The 15,072-nt window shown below is 47.2% G+C and overlaps 1 protein-coding gene across 1 annotated transcript; it reads right to left on the bottom strand.

Annotated features, from left to right (window-relative positions):
- Positions 1-8,086: 8,086 nt before the first annotated feature.
- Positions 8,087-15,057, bottom strand: LOC121872300 (class E basic helix-loop-helix protein 22-like). Its single transcript, XM_042374996.1, has 2 exons — positions 14,678-15,057; positions 8,087-10,185 (listed from the first exon to the last, which is right to left on the bottom strand). The coding sequence occupies exon 2, from the start codon at positions 10,181-10,183 to the stop codon at positions 9,248-9,250; it is 936 nt and encodes a 311-aa protein (XP_042230930.1). The 5' UTR covers positions 10,184-10,185; positions 14,678-15,057; the 3' UTR covers positions 8,087-9,247.
- Between the last annotated feature and the right edge of the window lie 15 nt (positions 15,058-15,072).

Genomic DNA, 15,072 nt, shown 5'->3' with positions numbered 1-15,072 from the left:
GCTACTCGCCACCTGAGACCTCAGCCTTGGCTCCCTCTCAAAACCCAGACGTAGGACTCCTCTCTTAAGAGCTCCTGGATGTTTCCTGGTCACCTTAGGTTGCCCTATTGTTCTCTTCCTCTCTTCCAACAAGCAGAGTTAGGAGGAGCGGCTCTGTGGTTGTGACGGAGGGGTGACACTAGTGCAGTCAACCTACCACCTGCGGCACGAAATCTTGGGAACCAAACACCTGCTCTCACCCTCCTCCCATCTCTCTCTCTCTCTCTCTCTCTCTCTCTCTCTCTCTCTCTCTCTCTGTCAGTTGCTATTGACCATGACTTTTTTAATAGCAAGTTTAAATATTTTTATACAAATTATTTTCTGGTTTAAAAGTATTAGTTTCCTTTTTTTTATTTTTGTTCACCTTGAGTCTCCCTAGTTACCACACATCACTGATTATATATTTACTGTGGTATGCTCTCAGTCACACAACATGAAGGTTATGTTGTTAATACGGCAGTCAGTGTAGGCCGTGATCTAGTCAGTGTAGGCCGTGATCTAGTCAGTGTAGGCCGTGATCTAGTCAGTGTAGGTGGTGATCTAGTCAGTGTAGGTGGTGATCTAGTCAGTGTAGGTGGTGATCTAGTCAGTGTAGGTGGTGATCTAGTCAGTGTAGGTGGTGATCTAGTCAGTGTAGGTGGTGATCTAGTCAGTGTAGGTGGTGATCTAGTCAGTGTAGGTGGTGATCTAGTCAGTGTAGGTGGTGATCTAGTCAGTGTAGGTGGTGATCTAGTCAGTAGGTGATCTAGTCAGTGGTGGTGGTGATCTAGTCAGTGTAGGTGGTGATCTAGTCAGTGTAGGTCGTAATCTAATCAGTATAGGTCGTAGTCTAGTCAGTATAGGTCGTAGTCTAGTCAGTATAGGTCGTAATAGTCAGTATAGGTCATACTCTAGTCGGTTTGGGTCGTAGTCACTCCCAACGAGGCACATAATATCATTATTTGTACTTCTAATTAAAAATAAAATTAAGTTTCCTCCTCTCTCAGGTGTTACACGTATCAGGTGTGTTATTTTCACCGACATATTTCGAAGACTATTCAGAAACTCTTTAATAAGGTAAAAACTTTAATATACTAATTATTTTATTTATTTTATTACTTTATTAAAAAAAATAGGGATTTTTTAATACATGTATAATTTTTCCAGATGTTTTTGTGTTTATTTTCACTAATTAATTCAACTATTCTCGTTATTTTCACCGTTGTTTTGTGTTTGATTCCTAAGTATAGAAATACATTGAATATCTAGATAGTCATTTACTCCTGCAGGATATTACTCATAAATATATTCTGCTCTGAGTAAATATTTTTGGCAGAGTTTTATTTTATACGTCATATTATAACTGTCAACAGGTAAGAACACAATAATAATAATAATAATAATAATAATAATAATAACAATAATAATAATAATAAGGTGATCATTCTTATCGCGCATATCCTCGTAAAGACAATGTAATTCATCATATTTCCGGTATCTGTTAACCTTTATGTGTGTACCTGTCTATCTGTCTTACCTGTAATTTCCTTATTTGTACCTGGTTTACCTGTACCTGACTGTCGATTTATCAGGTCACCTTTGAGTATTTAGCAAAGTTGATCCGTAATTGAAGGCGTTTTTGTACACTTATATCAACTGAGACGACCAATAGCCTGGGCGAAATCGTTTGTGTGTGTGTGTGTGTGTGTCGTGATGGTGGTAGTGGTGGGTCAGGTGTGGTAGTAGTGGTGGGTCAGGTGTGGTAGTAGTGGTGGGTCAGGTGTCGTCAGTAGCATCACCACCCCCAGGCCACAGCCCAACATTAAACCTGTTAGTTGGTCCTATTTTTAGTGGTGGTGGCGAGAGGGTGAGGTGATTGTGTGGCTGGACGCATCATGACCTTTTGTCTCCAGTCTCTCTCTCTCTCTCTCTCTCTCTCTCTCTCTCTCTCTCTCTCTCTCTACCTAAACCAAAGAAATTGAAAGAATCTCTAATGATTTATCCGGTTTGGTCTCAAGAATGGCACACTGAATTTAACGTTATGGTCAGACAGACACACACAAAGGGATACATTAAATATTATTCCCCCCAGTCAGGATCTTTATCTGGAGTAGGATATAGAAATCACCTGTGTCTGTCTGTGAATAGAGTACACGTCTGTTGGACTTTACTAAAAATTTGAAAATGGCTCAAGACGAATGAAATCGGGATTATCTAAAATTATCCCACCAGATTATTTCACCTTAAGATTCACCACCCTAACCAAACCTAACCTAACCTAACCCTCACTCAATACAAGACGCACCCATGACAACAAAAGAACAAACCCTAAATTCATCTTCCTCCTCGCTGGCTCAGGATATGTGTGTGTGTGTGTGTGTGTGTGTGTGTGTGTGTGTGTGTGTGTGTGTATGTGTGTGTGTGTGTGTGTGTGATAAAGTGAGGGAGAGGTAACGGTAACAACTAGAAAATATGGGCAGGCAGGTGGAGAGGGGGTGGGGGGGTGGGGGCTGGAAGGAGGAGGAGGTGGAGGGAGGGGTTAGAAGGAGGAAGGTGTATTGGAGGGGAGGAGGGGAAGGGAGGCAATCAGAGCCTCAAGCGGCTAAACGAGGGTGGGAGGCGGCGCCTCCAGCCTCGCCACAATGTTACTCGTTTGCATGTTGGGGAGCCGTGATTAGTGAGGTTTTATCTTTGTTGTTATTCCCCGCCGCGGGAGGTGATGTCTTGTGTTTATAGCTTGGGCCTGCCTGCTACCTCCTGTCTGTCGGTCTGGGACTGCTGTGTGCGTAAGAGTGGAGTGTGTGGGTAAGTGTTGAGAATAGGTGTAGGTAAGCTTCAACGTCTGGAGGTATAGGTGCGTGCGTGTGTGTGTGTGTGTGTGTTTGTGCACGCACCGTAAAGCTTGGAGGAGCACCACACGAGATGTCAATACTTTCGAGTTAGCCAGACTGCGCATACCGAGGCAGATAAGCACCAGCACCTTAAAGATGCTGCTGCTGCCACTCCGGCCCTAGATGTACCCCCCCCCCTCCCCCACACGTGCAACATCTGTGGACGACCCTGCCATTCCAGTATCGGCTTCTCGGGTAACCTCAGAGCTCACCAACGATGGCGACACCCGTAATAACTCATATCATTGTATCATAGCTGAATGATCGTCATACTTGATTCCGAGTGACAGCAAAGTAGTTGTAGTAATGTGTGTGTGAAAGCAGGTGTACTGTAGGTGGGTGTATATGGAACGTGCATAGATCAAGAAGCTCTTAGTAGATGTTGAGAGTAGATGTGGGGGTGAAAGTGGGTGTTGGGAACAGTTGTGGACGGGGTGTATTGGTGTGAGGAGAACTGGAGGCATTGAATGGGTGTTAATCATTTAAAAAACACATCACCTGCCCAAGAGAATACAATGGGTAACTGCAGATTTAACCCCTCGCTATTATTTTTTCATTACGACTTGTAGCCAAACAATTTAATGAGAGTGTTTATGTTAAAACCCCACACAGAGTAATGAAGTTTTATCGCTTCGGGGAAAAAAAAAAGTGCAAAACGTTTCTCGCCATAATCAGCAAAAAGTAATTATCGTTTCTTGTTACAACCAAACACACAAACATTGAAAACATACATACGAGTATATCCCTGTGTATGGTGGCTGGTTAATGGGACCCGGATCTAATAGGTTAAGTTGAAGGCCCTATTTGATCTACAACTGTGTATTTTATAACGAATAAAAGTATTTTTTTTTTTAACAGTTTAACTTTTGGTGAACTCAATTAGGAGCCTCGTGTGTGTCAGTAAAACTAATCACATTCTTATTCACAACATTAGTATCAATATCACGAACTACAGCAACACAGAGGAACAAAGCCAGACACCTCCAGGCATAGAATATATAAATTACATGCATTAAACTTCACGAACAATGAGAATTTCTGGGTAATTCCACTCAAACGAATTCGAGGCGGACGATCATAATGCCTGTGTAGTGTGAAGGGAGAGAAAACCTTCATAATTTTGTTGTTTAGTTTACAAAATAAGACAAAGTAAAATATGAATAAGGACTCTGCATGGTGGCTGTTGGAGCACCGAGAACTAAAACAACAAACAGACAGACACACGGGTTGAGGATAAACTAAATGGCCCGTCTAGTACTGAGTGGGGCATAACAAAAAATAAGTCTATCCAAAGAAACGTATAAGTGATGTGTGTGTGTGTGTGTGGAGGCCATCAGGGTAATGGGGATTTAACTAGTGTTAACGTGGCCATCTCCACCCTTATGACCTAATGAATATCCTCTTAACGTGGTGAGGGGAGACAAGGACCCGAGGAGGGCGGGACCTGCTGCTGCTTGCGGTGTCCTGCGCCTTAGAAGACACAGGTTCCTCCTTTGTATTGTGGTGTGTGTGTGTGTGTGTGTGTGTCTCGGTTTTATTCGCTCGTCAAGGTACACGATTTTTTGTAGGAGTTTAACAAAAGGCTCTCCCCCACGATTTTGTTTTTCGTCAATTTTTTCCAGAGATCCACATTTTTGTTTTTGTTCCTTCATCTGCTAGGACTATTAACACCTGTCGTCTCTTGTTGAAGAAATAAGTGACACATTAGATTATATCAAGGGTTATCACCACACACCTGGATGAATAACAGCAGGTGTACTTAAGAACCAGGTCAGGGAGGATCAAGTTGACCTCCACACGTCACAACCACACACCTGTTGTTGTTATTACCTCGTCGCCATGGTAACGGGAATCATGGAAATATTACCTGTGTTTTTTGCCTCATTCAAACAGGAGTTCTGTTTTATACGACACAAGTAACGCCATGAAAAAGTTTGTAAGTTAAAAATCAAACAACTTCTTTCCCATTATTTTTACTCAAAGATTCAGCGTATTTATTTCTTCATTATCTCAGTATTTCAGCAACATACGAATAAGTGTAAACATAAGTAGCTGTAATACGAATAGTTGTTCGACTGACCCACACGATTCCGATAAGATTCCAACTAATAATAACTGAATCTGATTCCCTTTACTTTTTGTTCAGGGTTCAGTAGTTTGTGAAAAATCGGCGACCTGAGATCATATTTTTCATGCATTAACCACACAAATATTTTATACTTGTGCTGTTAGTTGGGAAATAAGTAAATTGAAAATCATACAATTGGACAACTACAAATCTTGAGAACGGAATTCACACAAGAAAAACAGCTTCTAGTAAACAACAACCATTAAGTCTGGTATTCGTCAGTTGTAAGGTGTGTTGGAGTGGTCAGTGGTCACCTCACCTCTTGTGTGATGATGTGTGGATGACAGTGTTTGCTTGGTGAGTGTAGCGGGCGGTAGCGGTGGCGGTGGTGGCTGCTCCCAGAACTCTTGACGCCAACCTTACCCCATTGTTCCTTCGTCTGTCTATGAATATTTGGTTAGACTTTATAACTTAACCATTATGATGTATTTTACCAGCACCTGAAGATTAACAACCCTGAAGTTACCTGGGGTTTAGGTTAATTTCACTCAGGGTAGTTAATCTTCAGGTAGTCCGCATCATCTACGAGTATTTCTCCCAGCTTACTCCAGCTTGTTTCCCTTGACTGTTCATGATCAGTGAGAAACATTCAGGATGAAGCTTGATAATATTCTTCAATCTGTTCCTGATCTCTAGACTGTAGTTGTTAGGCAGGAACAGGCTGGCTGATCAGGCTGTCATTCCGGATGGTTGGTCGCTGGAGTAGAAGCTGCCCGAGTTATCATCACAAGGTACACTTCATACAGTAGTTCCTTCATGGGCCCGTCCAGTAGCCACTAAGATCAATTTACTTTGAGTCAACTTGTACATAACTTTGTGTCATCAACCTCCTCCGTATTGTCTATCTTTAATTATCCACCACAGAACACAGCCGAGATAATGTCATATTTGTTGTGGTTCCTCATCACTTCTGCCACTCCCTTACGTTCAACATTTCAGATCGCAGAGAAAACAAGATTCGATGACACAGTCCCACCATCTCCAACTCCCTGAAGACACAAAGATGATGGTCACCTGCCTCCACACCTCACACGACCTCCTGTAAACCGCTATACCGAAATGAAAAACTCAGCTTATACGAACGAAAAATTGCAACTCTATGGTTTGAGTCATCGAGTTCCTTCAGTTACCCCTCAAGGTGTTAGGTGGTATGATGACACAGTTTGTAATGAGGTATGTGACTCCCTGCCATAACTATTATAGCCTCACTAGACGAGCTGCTTTTTATGTTATGTTTTCAGTCTTCGTTCACAACACAGTCGTCTAAGGATAAAAATGCGCGTGGTCTTTCAAAGATACTACAACGTTATGTGAGTTTCCAATACTTTTTCGAAACATAAAACGGCAAAATAAAAAATAAATCATAAACTCGTACACAATATTTATCATCTATAGTAACTCATAAATTCAAAGTTTTTAAATTCCCCAAATAAAATATAAATATAAATTAATATTGTGGCAGGAAGACGCGAGATAGGGTTACCGTCAACATCAACAAGTGTCGGCTGCTGTTTTGTTGACGCAGCTCACCCATCTCCATCATTACTGCTGTACAGGTATTCACATCTTTCTTATTATATAACTGTTGTTGCTATTAACGCTGTTGAGGAGACAGTCTAGGAGATATATACTGTAAATAAGTCAAAGGTGTTTATTGTCTGATACATTCCTGACTTATAAATATATATCTCCATGTCGTGGTACAGTTACGCTCTTCTTTCTTCTCAATACAGCCTCGCTAGTCTCCTTAGATTAAGTTTGGGTAGCTGATGAGGACGGTGAGTTAGTATAGGTTGATTCTGTGATCAGGTTTGGGTAATATTTTACTTTAACCGCCGGAATATTTCGTCTTTTCGGAGAATTCCATACGGAAATACTTTGAATATTTTTATGTACTCTTCAGACCCCTGGATGTGTTGTCAGAAGCGAACGTGCGGCATTGAAACAAATAGTTAGATAGATAAAGAAAGGATAGAAGGCATATGAATGTATAGTTATTTTTGTACCTTATATAAATGATCTGTGAACTACTAACGTACAGGTCTTGACTATGTGTGGTGTAGATTAGTGACGTGTGTTGATTACCGTAAAGTGAGTCCCAAGCAGTATTTGTCACGACCCCCTTATATTATATTTTATCTATCTGATATCGTGTCTGACAAACAGTTCTATTTATTTCTTCTTTATCCTTTCCCATTATAGTGTGTAATTCAGTCATGTCGCCGATCCTTGCTTGCCCCTTCGACTCCAATAAGCTATATAGCAGTCACAAACTGAATATTTTAACATAAAGTTTGAGTGCCGAAGATCTCTGTACTTACCATATTCGTTGTTTATCATCAGCATCCCTACATCATCCTGCCCAGCACGTAAACATTACAGTGACCCTCCCTCAGTTTTGTTTTGTCGGTCTTAACTCATCTGGAAATTCTCTTATCAATTCCAAATTACTCGTCAACAATGGAATTTTCATCAGTTGCGCATACAGAAACAGTCATGCAGGCTTTGATCGTGATATTATTCCTTCAGTTCCCTTTTATTATCTGTGTTGCTTCTAGGCTGTGTTTGTGTGAGGTACATACACCACACCAGCGACACGTCCCTTCCCTCCAACTCTTTCAATATATTTCTTTATCCTCCCGGCACTGCCACACTCTATTATTTCACACATGATTTAGTCCACATCAGCTACTTACTACTCTAATCATTGTTATCTCATTGTTGTTGATGTGGTGTATAGTGACCACACTGACGATCTTCTTGTTTACATCTGTCTGTCAGCAGAACTTCCTCCCTCACTCTTAACTCTAAGATTTATCAGTTTCATACGTTCACAACCTCAGTCTTGTGTTAAGCTGCGTCAAAGTAGTACAGATGGGGTGGTACATATTACAGTGTAACTTACTATGTTAAAAACACGTCCCCAAAAGTACACGTATTTTATGTAAGTGTAGATTTGTCAGTACTATGTATGTAGAGACTTGTTAAGAGATGGGTTTTAAGCAGTGATAGTGATTAAGCTTATTTCTTGAAGGTGAAGAAACTCCAGTTTATTAATAACATCACTTTATTCTTGACCCTTCAATATACAATACATACAATACTCTTATCATTATTTACAAAGGGCACACACTCATAGATTTGTCATTGTGCAAGGGACTAGAAATAAACTTGAAGTATCTCTGTGTGAAAAATTACATTTATCTTGACAATAACTGTACACAGAAAAGGCTAGCTAGTCATGCTGACTTGGTTGTCTGCTATTCACACTGATCTGACAAACAAACTATCCACACACGATCCCGACAAACTAGCTCATCCTGGCTGGTCACACGTCCAAAATTTATAAACACATTTCACATACACTTGTTCCACGAAGCATCAAGTCGAGAGAGTGAGGGGAGGGGAGTACATGATGCTACAGTACATACCAGGGGGTGGAGGGCTGCACTGGTCGGGGTCACTCAGGGAGGTTGTCACCTTCCTCAACGTGAAGAAAGAAAATCGTCCTCATGGAGGGAAAATTAATGGAGGGAGTCGTTGACGAAGACACGGAGGGACTCGTTGACGGGGGAGTAGACGCATGGAGGAATAACTCGGAACGCGTGACTAAAGGGGAGTATGGAGGAGACAAGAGGAAGAAAGTAAGAGAGAAAACCTGGAATAAAATTTAGAGACAGTAGCAAACGTAGAAGAAAAAAAAAGGAAACAATGCGGCCACAGTTTAAATACTTAAAAATATCTATAGTTTAACAAAAAAAAATAGTATATGAAGAATGAAGAGAAGTGAGACATGAGGGACAGACGGTGGTGGAAACTATAAAAACGTCACTGAAATCAGTCGGTGGTTCAGATAGTAACAAGGTTTATCAATAAGAAACGGCAGCCAAATGTCGCGATAACAGTATTAAACACTGAGATGCAGTGTTAATGTTTTACATTTGAAACTTAATGAAGAAAGAGACAGTATGGTGGAGGTGAAGAGAGTGATAATGTTGGTGGGGCTTCAAGAGATAAGCGGATAAATATATCGTTTTCTAAGTGAAATTCCGACATGGCTGCCTGTCAACGCACGGGAGAGGCGGCGGATGCACAACCTGAAGAACTACTGGGGAGAGATGGCTGTTGTGTGGTTTCCCACTTGTGTCTCGCCTTGTGGGTGCTCCTGCCCCCTGCCACGCCCTCGCCGCCTCCTGGTGCACCAGCCTCGTTATGACTGAGACTTGTAGGGCGGCGAGGGGTCGGTAAAGAGTGGCTGCTGCAGTTTGTTATTCCGAGGCGGGCTGGGGTTGTGGCTCTGTGGGGGGAGGCGAGGGAAGCCTGCTGTGGTAGGTAGGACAGCCTCCGTCCCCAGACCGGTACCTGTGTCAAAGGCTACTGAGGGTGGCAGATGCGGCAAGTGGGCTCCTGGCTGATTCAGGTAGGTCACGACGCGCCGCAGCTCCTCGATAGCATTGGACTGCATCAAGATGAAGTTCTTAGCCAGTAAGAGCGTGGCGATCTTAGAGAGCTTCCTAACGGAGGGGGAATGAGCATAGGGAATAACAGAGCGCAACTCGTCTAGTGCGTCGTTCAGGTCGTGCATCCGTCGCCGCTCCCGTGCATTAATAGAGAGTCTCACGTGTTTCTGCTGACGAACTTTCTTCCCAGTGGACGTGAGGGCTCCCGCCTGGGAACCCGGGCCGCGGGAGGTATCATCGTCACTGCACGAGCCACCGGTGCCGTCATCGCGGGGATCCCTTTCTTCCTTGACGGGAGGCGACCCGCGACCACTGGCGGGATCCTGGTTCTCTATGTTGCCGGCCATAGAGTGGTCTAGCTGCTGGAGGGAAGGTAGGCTCCGTGGGACTCCCGCTTCGTCCTGACCGGCCGCCCCGGCCATGTCCCGCGGTAGGTCCCGTGACACCATCTGGCTGCGGTTGAGACCCAGAAGGTCATTACGCAGTAGCTGCTGCATGGAGTCACGGGCGGCAGTGTGGTCGTCTCTGGTTTGGGCGTGGTGGGCGTCGCGGTGATAGTAGGGCGTGGGCGTGGTGGGGTCATGGTCGGGGCGGCGGGCGGGGCCGAGCTGGGAGGCGGGGCGCATGTCCCCGCCCATCAGGTGCTGCACCCCCAACATGGCCGGGTACGGGAAGGCGCTCATCATGTCTGTCGGCAATAACAACAACAACCTTAGTTACTGCCCTAATCTATACTTGTAACCCTACACACCTGTCACCCCACCTCAGTACACGTCACACACCTGTCACCACCTCAGTACACGTCACACACCTGTCACCCCACCTCAGTACACGTCACACACCTGTCACCCCACCACAGTACACGTCACACACCTGTCACCCCACCTCAGTACACGTCACACACCTGTCACCCCACCACAGTACACACACCTGTCACCCCACACGTCACACACCTGTCACCACCTCAGTACACGTCACACACCTGTCACCCCACCACGTACACGTCACACGTCACACACACCTGTCACCACCTCAGTACACGTCACACACCTGTCACCACCTCCAGTACACGTCAAAACCTGTCACCACCTCAGTACACGTCACACATCTGTCACCACCTCAGTACGTCACACACCTGTCACAACCTCAGTACGTCACAAACCTGTCACCACCTCAGTACACGTCACACATCTGTCACCACCTCAGTACACGTCACACACCTGTCACAACCTCAGTACACGTCACAAACCTGTCACCACCTCAGTACACGTCACACACCTGTCACCACCACACACCTGTACACGTCACACACCGTCACACACACGTCACACACCTGTCCACCCTACACGTACACACCTGTCACACACACGTCACACACCTGTCACCCACTCAGTACACACACCTGTCACCCACCACGTTATACACCTGTCCTCCACACGTCAAACATCTGTCACCAGTACACGTAACACACCCGTCACTCCACTGCAGCACACGTTATACACCTGTCACTTCACCTCAGTACACGTCACACCTCAGTACACGTCACACACTGTCACCATCTCGTACACGTCACACACCTGTCACCCACTGCAGTACACGTTATACACCTGTCACTCCACCTCAGTACACGTCACACACCTGTCACCCCATCTCAGTACGTCACGTGCAGTACACGTTATACCGTCACTCCACCTCAGTACACGTCAAACATCTGTCACCACCTCAGTACACGTAACACACCTGTCACTCCACTGCAGTACACGTTATACACCTGTCACTTCACCTCAGTACACGTCACACACCTCAGTACACGTCACACACCTGTCACCATCTCAGTACACGTCACACACCTGTCACTCCACTGCAGTACACGTTATACACCTGTCACTCCACCTCAGTACACGTCAAACATCTGTCACAACTGCTGCACAATACAGCTGAACATGTGCAGTCCTACAGGTGACAACTTCCCTCAGATTACACTTTCGCCCACACCTGCACAGCGACACACACACACACCTGGTCATTGCTCAGCACCCTCCCACAACCACGCACGTAAGCATCTGTAACACCTGTGCACACCTGACCCACCAAACACCTATAATACCACCTGACCCATCACCCACCTTTGTCACTTGATCCACCACACACCTGCACCACCACACACCTGTACTACCACACCTACACCACCACACACCTGTAACACCACCATACCTGCACCACCACACACTTGTACCACTATACCTACACCACCACACCTACAGCACAACACACCTGCACCACCACACACCTGTACCACCACACCTACACCACCGTACACTTGCATCACCACACACTTGTACCACTATACCTACACCACCACACACCTGTACCCACACACACTTGCACCACCACCACACACCTGTACCACCACACACCTGCATACTAATTAACAAACTGCTTCAAGAGATAGTTATAAATCCGGAAAATAATAAGATAATTGCCTGGGGTACATCAGTCAGGTATTTTCTTCGGGTGGTCACGTGTATAATATGAAGTGTATGTATGTGTGTGTATATGTGTGTGTGTATAATGGGTGTGCGTGTACGTGTACGTGTAGTAGGATACACAACAGCTTCGTGAAACTCGTCTGAGAACATTTACTTAAGTGGGCAAGTTCCAAGTATACACTAAGATGAAACTGGATAACCTTGATCACATAATACCGTCAGGGTGAATCATACAATAGAGACAGGGAGAGATCATTACTCCTTTATGAGAGACGGACAAGGAACAGTTACAAGGTAGTGTTGGATACATGTCTAACCTCTAACAAAACATAAACCACACACTGTACAAGAAGAAAAATAGAGAAATTATCAGGTATTTTGGAAGGATCGTCATTAACAAAGGTGGGATGCAGAGTGAGGAGCTGGGGAAGAAATACGGTAAGTTTGTGACGACTGAAGCGAGTGTGGAGGCAGGGTGTGAGTGTGTGTGTGTGTGGCAGGAGGATGTGGGTGCGTGTGGAGGGATGTGGGTGGCAGGAAAGGAGGGGTGTGTTTGTGTGTGGGTGGAGGAGGGAAGGTGTATGTGGAAGAGGAGGAGGGATGTGTGGGGGAGGAGGAGGTGATGAGTAGAGGAGAAGGAGGAGGGTGGGGGTAGGAAGGAGGAGGAGGGGAGGAGGGTGTGGGGTAGGAGGAGGAGGGAGGAGGAGGGAGGGGGGGGGAGGAGGAGGAGGAGGGGTGGGGAGGGATGGAGGAGGAGGAGGAGGGGAGGAGGAGGGTGGGGTATATAGGAGTGGGGAGGAGGAGGAGGAGGGGTGGGGGATGGAGGAGAGGAGGAGGAGGAGGAGGAGGAGGAGGAGGAGGGGTGGGGTAGGAGGGAGGAGGAGGAGGAGGGTGGGGGTGGATAGGAGGAGGGGTGGGGTGAGGAGGGAGGAGGGAGGGAGGAGGAGGAGGAGGGTGGGGTATAATGGAGGAGGAGGAGGGGTGGGGTATAAGGAGGAGGAGGAGGGTGGGGTATAATGGGAGGGAGGAGGAGGGAGGGTGGGGTATAAGGAGGAGGAGGGGGGGTGGAGGAGGAGGAGGGGGAGGGAGGGAGGGGTGGGGGTATAATGAGAGGGAGGAGGAGGAGGAGGGGTGGGGTGGGTAAGGAGGAGGAGGAGGAGGGGGGGAAGGGAGGAGGAGGAGGAGGAGGGTGTGGGGTATAATGGAGGAGGAGGGAGGAGGAGAGGTGGGGTATAATGGGAGGAGGAGGAGGGTGGGGTATAACGGAGGAGGAGGGAGGGGTGTGGGGGTAATGGAGGAGGAGGGGAGGGGTGTAATGGAGGAGGGAGGAGGGTGGGGTATAATGGAGGAGGGAGGAGGGTGGGAGGAGGAGTGGGGTAATAGGGAGGGGTGGGGGAGGAGGAGGAGGAGGTGGGGTGAGGAGGAGGAGGAGGAGGGTGGGTATAATGGAGGAGGAGGGAGGTGGGGGATAAGGGAGAGGAGGAGGAGGGGTGGGGGTATAATGGAGGAGGAGGAGGGGGTGGGGTATAACGGAGGGAGGAGGAGGGGGGAGGGAGGAGGGTGGGGTATAAAGGAGAGGAGGAGGAGGGTGGGGTATAATGGGAGGAGGAGGGGTATAATGGAGGAGGAGGAGGGTGGGGTATGAGGGTAGTAAGAGGAGGAGGGGGGGTATAATGGAGGGAGGAGGAGGAGGGGTGGGGTGAGGAGGAGGAGGGTGTGGGGTATAATGGAGGAGGAGGAGGTGTGGGGGAGGAGGAGGAGGAGGGTGGGGTGTGGGGTATAAGGGAGGAGGAGGAGGGTGGGGGAGGGAGGAGGAGGGGTGGGGGGTGGGGGTAATGGAGGAGGAGGAGGGGTGGGGGTGGAGGAGGGAGGTGGGATGGGTGGAGAGGTGGGGTATAATGGAGGAGGAGGAGGGTGGGGTGGGGGAGGAGGAGGGTGGGGGTAATGGAGGAGGAGGAGGGGGGGAGGAGGGAGGGTAAGGAGGAGGAGGAGGGTGGGATATAACGGAGGAGGAGGAGGAGGGTGTGGGGTATAACGGAGGAGAAGGAGGAGGTTTGTGGACAAGAGGAAGAGTCACCACCACACCTGTCCATCGTCTCCACCTCCACCACTACCTGCCCTCTTATTCCACCACCCACGGCACTTATCTCCAACACTAACACCTGCCACAGTACAACCACCCTCCTCCATTACCACTTGTTATCTCTAGCTCCACTTGCCCACCCCCACCACTACCTGCCCTACTGCCCACCACTACCTGCCCTCCTGCCCACCACTACCTGCCCTCCTCCCCACCATTACCTGCCTCCTCCCCACCACCAGCCTCCACCAACAGTACCTGCCCTCCTTCCCTCCCCTTCATCACCACCATCTGCCTCCACCACCTGCTTCTATTACCACCCCGCGTCACCACCCGCTATCATATACATCTTATCTAAACAAATCTTGAGCAAATGAATAGTGATTAAGAGGCCATGTTAAGAGTGGTGTGTGGTAAGATAGTACAGAATTACGAGGCACTTGAACTGTGAGGCTCCTGAGGTTAGTAGAGCTTATGGTGGACCTGTCCCTCAACACCTGACTCCACATTGCTTCTTTGTTCATTAGATTAATGTACTCGCTGTTATACTCTCGCACTACCAGAGTGAACACAGGAAGAACGTGAAGAAGGTGACGACTACGCATACTTACCTGCGGATGTTGTCGTGTTGTGTGTGGCAGCGGTGGCCTCCGTGTGTCACTCACTCACCAACACCCGGGCCATCCACGGTCAACACGGCACTCACTGTTGTATGGTCCAGGGCCTCGCCACCATACACACGGCTCTGTCTGTCTGTCTCACTCACTGTCTCTGTGGGCCCTGTCCTTGCCCTGCTGCCTGACAGTACAAGGTCTCTCTCCTACCCGTCAGGTGTCTCTGGTAATTAACAACTTAAGGTATTGTACACGACGTCACGTATCACTTGACATTTCTGTCGCGAGGATCACAGCTGTGAGTGATGGACACCAATGATCGTTCGAGGGTCTGGTCGCGACGCCTCCCAATCTGTCGGCAACGAGGAGCACCTCGGGATCACACAACCCGA

The sequence above is a fragment of the Homarus americanus genome, unplaced genomic scaffold (genome assembly GCF_018991925.1).
Source record: "Homarus americanus isolate GMGI-L3 unplaced genomic scaffold, GMGI_Hamer_2.0 scaffold5589, whole genome shotgun sequence".
In the NCBI taxonomy this organism is placed as follows: domain Eukaryota; kingdom Metazoa; phylum Arthropoda; class Malacostraca; order Decapoda; family Nephropidae; genus Homarus; species Homarus americanus.
Note: the sequence above shows the minus strand (reverse complement) of the source record. Positions and strands in the feature narration are given on the sequence as shown.

What these genes read in the sequence shown, in the direction of transcription:
- LOC121872300 (XM_042374996.1), bottom strand. Translation starts at nt 10,183, where the DNA reads ATGATGAGCGCCTTCCCGTACCCGGCCATGTTGGGGGTGCAGCACCTG.